General features: G+C 44.3%; 1 protein-coding gene across 1 annotated transcript; it reads left to right on the forward strand.

The window, feature by feature from the left end:
* The first annotated feature begins 374 nt into the window (after window positions 1-374).
* LOC123993846 (potassium channel subfamily K member 4-like) lies at window positions 375-7,226 on the forward strand. The gene is made up of 8 exons (XM_046296314.1): window positions 375-604; window positions 2,546-2,640; window positions 2,983-3,247; window positions 3,362-3,479; window positions 3,576-3,736; window positions 3,852-4,038; window positions 5,416-5,558; window positions 5,761-7,226. Exons 3-8 carry the CDS (start codon window positions 3,059-3,061, stop codon window positions 6,391-6,393), a joined length of 1,431 nt encoding a protein of 476 aa, XP_046152270.1. The 5' UTR covers window positions 375-604; window positions 2,546-2,640; window positions 2,983-3,058; the 3' UTR covers window positions 6,394-7,226.
* The last annotated feature ends 641 nt before the right edge of the window (window positions 7,227-7,867 follow it).

Here is a 7,867-nt window from a genome sequence, read left to right on the forward strand (position 1 = left end):
GTAAACTCCACGAGAGGAATTCATCCTGGCACTGTCAGACTGAGACACTGATACTGATAACTGCTCATGCACATGGAGTCACAGAGCTACACTACTACAGTATATTGCACAAGTAGGAATAAGTGTTACACTGTAAGTCTGAATAGTGGAAATGCTTACTAGCACACTCACACGATGTGGACCACAATGTGGTAATCAGGTTAGTGGGTGCTGCTTAGCATATTCTATATCCTTTTTTACTCTATGCTTATTTCCTTGGAGAAACCAAGCAATCCAAATCAGGGTAGAGGAAACAAACAAAAAAATCCCTTTCTAGCTCAGTGTATCTGCATTGACCCCTCCCTTCATCTCTCTCGCTCCCTTTCTCCCACTCATTCCACTTCTCCCTCTTAATTCACCTCTCTCCCTCTCTTTTCTTGGCGTCAGTTTGATGGAGTATCTTTTCATTTCTTTGGTTCTCAGCAACAGCCTATCCCACACGCTTATGCACACTTACTATCCTAGTGTCCGGTGTCTAGTGTTTTGTGTCTAGTGTGTGAGTGTGTGAAAGAGACCCTGCCTATAGCTGCTGATACCCTGGATTTTTAAGATCGTTCATTTCGAGGTAAGAGATGACCACAGGCTTCGCCCCGTTTGTTAGAGACCCCAGAATCCTGCGTTCCTTGGATGAGATAATTCATGTTTTATTGTTTGATAGATATTATGGGCCGATGGGGACTTGCTGTTTATATGTGTTAAGCATTGTAATTGCTATTGGTTGCAATTGTTTCCTTGGAACAGATCATTTACCCCATTTGAACTGCAATCTGTGTGATTTAAGAATGTAGTCTCAGGCATTCTGACTGTATTGTGTGTGAAGTATCTATACCTTTTACAAGGGCCATTGCTTGATAACACGTTGAGCATTAAAGCCACTTAACTTCAGTATCTCAAGGATGACATGTTCACACGAGAGTAAGGTACTACATATGTTCATGTACGGTTATGTTAAACTGGCGAGACTGTAACTAAGAACAATTCAAAGTAAACCTTGTTAAAAGTTTCTAAACGATTATTTGCCTGCACTGGAAAGGCCTTTCGGCAACTTTGGTAATTGTATAGAAATGTGACTGTCACCCTAATAAGGAAGATGTCAGCTAATGCACATGGCCAAAGGGTTGAAGGGCAGTTATTTTGATCGGTGTACATGTGCAAAATAGCTGCACGTAAGGATGCAGGCTTGTCTGTCTGTGCATTTGTTTGTGTATCCTGAGCAGCTGCTGAATTTGTTTGGTTGGGTAGTGTACCTTTCCCTGTGTGGGTGACAGCCTATCGGTCTCAGGTTGAATCAGGGCCAGAGGAGCTGCTGACTGCAAAAGCAATGTTACATCTAAAATGAGAAGGAGAGATAGCACAGATGTAATATATTACAGTCACACAAATACAATACGTACTGAAGTAAAGGCCTACTACTGCACAATTTCAGTAAAGACAATCAGACAGAGGAAAAATATTGCGACTAAATGACACCTACATGTAACTAACTGTACAGTATTAGTGTGCCCCGGGAGTCTTTAACCTGGGCTGACTAGAAATCGAAATGACCAATTTCCCCAACCATTCACCATTAGAGGCGGCTTGGGAATCAGGTTGAAGTTTATTGTCATGAATCTGGAAACAGAACCTAGTGTTTTCCGCTAGATGGGTCAGCTACAAATTCAAAATCAGCTATATCGTAAAAACGAATAAAAACAAAAATGTGCTTTTTCATTTGAGTTTAGGTTAGGGTTATGTTTAAAATGAGATTTGATGACTTTGTGGCTGTGCCAGCTAGTGACCACTGCAGAGCCGCCTTCAGGGCAGGATTCATGACAATAAATACCAATGTGCTCTTGGGAAGGACATTACACTAAATCAGCTCTGTCACGTCAGGGTCCTAAGAGTCATGGGGTATTCCTTCTTCACACAGTCTGCTAATAGTGTGGCATGCCTGGTAGAGAACAATATTTCTCCCCTGTGTTAATGGACAGACATAGCTCCCACACACACACACACACACACACACACACACCTACTTCATGCTCTACGCCACCCTGCTGACGTACACCTCTATTTGTCTTTTTAATGTTTATTGAATGTGCATTTTGTACATTTGTGTATCTTCCCCTTACACCCTTACACCGGCTTGATGTTCTTTTCTCTCCTCAATGTGATCCATTAGAGAGAGAGCATACAACCGATGCATCTTCCATACAGGGTTTTGGTTGACAGCAAGCACCTACACGGGTGTCTTGTTGCAGCTCATTGTCTGTCGTCGGTAACGTTGTGTTCACAACGAAGAGCACAATGTACCAGTGGAAGCCACATGTTTTCATTGGCAAACAGTAATGTAGGGAATATATTTCATCAACGGAGAACATACAATGAACTATTCTGAACAGGCAATTGTTGTGTTTGTAGTTTGATGATCTTTAATATGATCTTTGTAATGTTGTCATGGATGAATTAGGAATCTCTTCCATGCCTGTCAGTCCAGTTACATAATGTTTATTTTGTTCGACACCAGGCTCTGAGTTTGACGGCCACCCCCAGCAGCTACGGGTCCAGAGACTCCATCATCAGGCGCAGCTGGAAGAGGGAGAAAGACAAGTAGCGAGAGAGGTAACCGAGGGGTGAAGAGGAATGGGGTGGATAGTAATGATCATTAACGCAGACACATCTCTGGTAGAGTTCATGTCCATTCCTGGTTTGAATGCATACTACATCCCTGATGCCACCCAAACAACACTAGGTTTGTCAGGTTCCTTCCTGCTTATCAGACAGTATACAGTAGCCTATGCATGTAGTGTAACCATTAGCAACATCTCTATAGGTTTCCGGTCAGTAATATGGTAGGGGATTCAGTCTGCATTATGTTTCGTTTCCCGGTTAATAATTACCTTGCAGTTAAGCTAATGTGGATCTGTTTCCATGAGGTCGCTGTGTTGTCTGTTTGTTCTGCAGCTGGGCTCCAGAGCGCACCAGCACTGGCAGCTGGGGGAAGAAGCGTTCTTCTCTGGGGCTGAACGAAGGTGCGAGCATGCGCTGCTCCACCCTCCTGTGTATCCTGGCGGGGGTGCTGCTGTACCTAGTGCTGGGGGCTGTGGTGTTCCAGGCCCTGGAGGCTCCTCGTGAGCAGGACCAGCACACGCAGCTGCAGGACACACGCAGATCGTTCCTGGAGAACTACACTTGCGTCAGCCCAGACATCCTGCAGGCTCTCATAGAGGTACATTACATAAAGAGAACAAACAGATACATATGACGGGGATATCAGGCTTTCAGGTTGTCATTCTCTCTCACTTTAACTCACTTCCTGACCTGAACATGTCTCCCATCCCAGGAAGTGGCAGATGCCGTGGGAACGGGGGTGGATCCTAGCAGCAACTCCTCTACTTTCACCAGCCAATGGGACTTGGCTAGTGCCTTCTTCTTCTCTGGGACCATCATCACCACCATTGGTAGGTCAGCAGCCTGATCTCCCCTATGTTTACTCAATTGTGACACACTGACTCTACCTATCCCAATCCTAAAGCTCTACAACCCATCATCCTCAGGTTTTGGGAACATCTCCCCGAAGACGGAATGGGGGCAGCTGTTCTGTATCTTCTATGCCCTGGTGGGGATCCCTCTGTTTGGTATCCTGCTGGCTGGAGTTGGAGACCATCTGGGGACTGGGCTGAGGAAGGCCATCCTCAAAATAGAGTTCATCTTAGCGGTGATACACTCAACAGTAGCTGTTTGGCTGAACGTGTTTCCTCTGTCTTTTTCAGTCTATCAGTCTCTTCATTTCTTTCATTCCTCTTTTTCATGTTTTCCTCTCTCTCCCTCAGAAATGGAAGGTCAGTCCTACTATTGTTCGTGTCATCTCAGCTGTCCTCTCCATCCTGTTGGGGGTAGCCATTTTTGTTGCTGTGCCAACGCTGGTGTTTCAGGAGGTGGAGAAATGGACTCTCCTGGAGGCTTCCTACTTTGTTGTCATCACTCTGACTACAGTGGGCTTTGGAGACTATGTTGCAGGTACTTTCACCACTGCATTTTGGGATTGGGTCAAGGAATCTGTCTCAAAAGGTCAAAACTCTCTTTTCATTGCTGAAACTCTCTTTTCATTGCTGAAACTCTCTTTTCATTGCTGAAACTCTCTTTTCATTGCTGAAACTCTCTTTTCATTGCTGAAACTCTCTTTTCATTGCTGAAACTCTCTTTTCATTGCTGAAACTCTTTCATTGTTAAACCTCTTTTCATTTCACAGACACATACACGTCTGCTTCTCCAGATGTAGTTCCCACTGTGCTTTTAATTAGTATTGAACCTTTATTTAACGAGGCAAGTCAGTGTTAGGGCTGTTACGAATCCCTTTTGGCCCGACAGTCTAGGGGGATGGTAATGAGATCCGTAACATAACTCATGCAAATTATTATTGTGACAAAGTAAAAGTGTGAACGAAATAACCACGACAACAGAAATCTACCGTCAAACTCTAGGTTTATTTATAAACACACGGTAATGGGGGGAGCAGGAAAAGGGGCTGAGCTGGACCCAAGGAAAGAAACAATAAATATACAAAAACACACCCCTAAGCTAGACTAGCCTACTTTAACAGCTAACTAACTAACCAAAAATACAGTGGGTGGTCCGCCCAGTTCTACCTAGTGTATTTAACAAAGTTCACCTACGGGTAGTGTATGCCCATGGGCGACTTGTCTTGGTTTCCCCTTTTCCCACCTGCAAACAAACAAACACCATAACCAAAAACAATACTCACAGGTGATGACAAAGTGCTATGGAGGTGCTTTAAACAAAAGAGAGGTTAAGATACAAAGCGAGAGTGAAACACAGAGACCTACAGACATGGCATTTACAGAGAGATTGAGCTGAGCTAGAGATTGAGCTGAGCTGAGCTCTAGAACAAACGATGGGGTTTTTAAACCATGGGGAAGGAACTGTGATAGGTCAGGAAATAGGAGGAGGTGTGTCTTCTGATTGATGATTGATTGTTGACTGATTGGGGAGTAATGATTTTCACCTGTGAGGGGAGAAGGAGAGAAAAGAAACACACACACAGGATACACACACACAGGATAACTGTATCCGTAACGAGGGCACTAAACAGTCCGGTCAGGAGTGATAAAATACAGTCAGTCACCAAACTGGCCACTTCCTTTATTCAATTATTCACAATCGTCCTACGACAGTTGAATTATTAATTGGCTCATCTGTGTGGTTTCATTGCCCCTAGAGTTTTCAGGCAACGTAGTCTGCAATGTTCATTCTTGTGAGATTAACAACACGCCTTCCACGTGTAAACTAACCTGTAGACGTGTAAAGTTGCTGATTCTCCATTGTCTATACTTGTAAACCCCTATCTATCCTTATCCTCTTGCTTATCTCTGTCAGGTGATAGCGGAGATGGTGGGAAAGACCACTGGTACAAGCCTCTGGTGTGGTTCTGGATCCTGCTGGGCCTGGCCTACTTTGCCTCTATCCTGTCCATGATTGCAAACTGGCTTCGGGTCCTGTCCAAGAAGACCAGGGCTGAGGTGGGGGGCCGGAATGGGAGAGTACAAGCTTAAAGCAAATGGGCTGCACCATACATTTGATGTCACCTATAGCCACCTTGTTTTCTTCTATGATCTTCCCTTCCTCTCTCATCAACTCTCTTTTTTTCTGTTGTGACTTTTATTAAATGCACTTTAAATTAATTGTGACTTGATTTGATCTCTTTCCTCTCTCTCTTCCCAGATGGAGGAGCTCAGAGCCCGTACCACTGACTGGGGTCAGAACATCCAGAACATGTCCGTGGACTTCCGCATGCCAGACGACCCCTTCAAACGACGGAGGCGAAAGCATCGCCATGGTCCTCGCAGCCGGGGCCATGGGGCGGGTCATGTGTCTGGGACCAGGGCCCCTGGGGAGGGGGACAGGGTGACGGGGAATGGCCAGCTGAACAGCCAATCAGAGACTGGATCGTCATCATACTCTTATTCCTCCAACGATTCCGAGTCGGGGTCAGGGTCTGAGACAGGGTCAGAGGCCACACAGTCGGAGCAGGTAGTAGAGGGTAAAGAGAAGGATGTCGATAAGGAGAACGCCTTCCCAGAAGCCCTGTATTCCCAGCCTCTGGACTACTTTGGAGAGAATCTGGCATACATTGATGAGTCCTCAGACGCAGTGAGTGGGAAATTACATTTGGATCCCCTATTGGATTCAGCACAGCCCATCTCTGCACGCTCACGTAAGCCCAAGAGGAGACGGCCCAGAAGACCACCCCCAGAGAAGATCCCCAAAATCAGCCCTACCAAGCCTGAGAAAAAAGAGCCAAATGGAGACATACCCCCTGAAAATCCCCCGCCCCCTCCACCAAAGGATGGATGAACCAAATTCTCAAGCGTGAGTTTGTATGTCAGGTAAATGAACAGGAACTCTACTGGTAGCAGCCAAATTCTCCCCTTGGGAGAGCTTAACGATCTGACTAACCGGGGGGGTTTGTTTCCAGGGCATGTTGAAAGTGGATGGAAGGGAAGAAAAAGAAGAAGTGTTGTGAGAAGAACTGAACCTGATTGATATGTTTTATTCACTGTACTGTTCATGTTTTCTAAACATAGTTTGTGTGTGTATGTCATAATATGCCTGATTCTAATATGGACTAGGCCTTGATGTAATAGTAAAGTGACTTATTCAAATAATCCTAACAAAATTTAATCACCGTCACCACACTGACCTGACCTGAGGTTGCCTTGGTAGGGTTTTAATAACTTTTTAACACTGCCCCTCTCACCCATGTTTGTTTGAGCACTCCCTACTGGGCAATCATGGAACTGCACATCCCTGTTTCCTCTGGATAGAATCTGCAGTGAAGCACATCAACACAAAGGGTTTCTAACTCTGAATCAATCCCTATTGCTTTCGTCTTTACGGGGGAAAAAACGCCTTACGACAATAACTCTACCATGATGAATTTGCCCCAAATGTCTGGAGACCAAACTTTAGTTAACAAAGCTTTTGGTCTATAATAGGACAATTCAAGGCAGGAGTAAATCCTGTCTCTGCCAATAACCACATCAGGTCTTGCATGACCTAGCCTAAGTATTACAGTACTGACTTTACTCATGTGTGCACTGTGTACAGCATATGCCATTGTATAAATTGTTCTGAGTATTATTCTTCAAATGTATTGCACAAAACTGTCATGTAAAATAAACCTTTAAAAAAAGGATTTTCCAGCATTTTTATTATTTTCCTGAGGAAGATGAAAAACAAACTTCAGAGTGATTTGTTTTATTGTGAAGGTTTTATCAAGTTTAATACATTCATAAACATGACTGTCAGTAAATTAAGGACAATGTATACACAGGGACACAATGAGCAGGAATAACAACAGTCATTGAGAATGATATTGCAGACATCCTTCTTCTCTTAGTTCCTCAATTAACTAACTACATACGTGAAATGAGAAAAACATATGTCTTAGCAACCATTTGCACTTATGAACACTTAAAGGGGCAATCTGCAGTTGAAACGATAGCAATGGGGACCTTCCCGCCTGTTTTTGGCAAAAAGCTGAGTGATGGCCCTGGAGAAATGTGAGCACTCTCAAATTTACATTTACATTTAAGTCATTTAGCAGACGCTCTTATCCAGAGCGACTTACAAATTGGTGCATTCACCTTATGACATCCAGTGGGACAGTCACTTAACAATAGTGCATCTAAAACTTAGGGGGGGTGGGGTGAGAGGGATTACTTAACCTATCCTAGGTATTCCTTAAAGAGGTGGGGTTTCAGGTGTCTCCGGAAGGTGGTGATTGACTCCGCTGTCCTGGCGTCGTGAGGGAGTTTGTTCCACCATT

The sequence above is a fragment of the Oncorhynchus gorbuscha genome, linkage group LG02 (genome assembly GCF_021184085.1).
Source record: "Oncorhynchus gorbuscha isolate QuinsamMale2020 ecotype Even-year linkage group LG02, OgorEven_v1.0, whole genome shotgun sequence".
Taxonomy (NCBI): Eukaryota; Metazoa; Chordata; class Actinopteri; order Salmoniformes; family Salmonidae; genus Oncorhynchus; species Oncorhynchus gorbuscha.

Coding starts and splice junctions, on each gene's coding strand:
- LOC123993846 (XM_046296314.1), top strand. CDS start 3,059: ATGCGCTGCTCCACCCTCCTGTGTATCCTGGCGGGGGTGCTGCTGTAC. Junction 3,480..3,575: donor GACCATCATCACCACCATTG/GTAGGTCAGCAG, acceptor CATCATCCTCAG/GTTTTGGGAACATCTCCCCG. Junction 5,559..5,760: donor CCAAGAAGACCAGGGCTGAG/GTGGGGGGCCGG, acceptor CTCTCTTCCCAG/ATGGAGGAGCTCAGAGCCCG.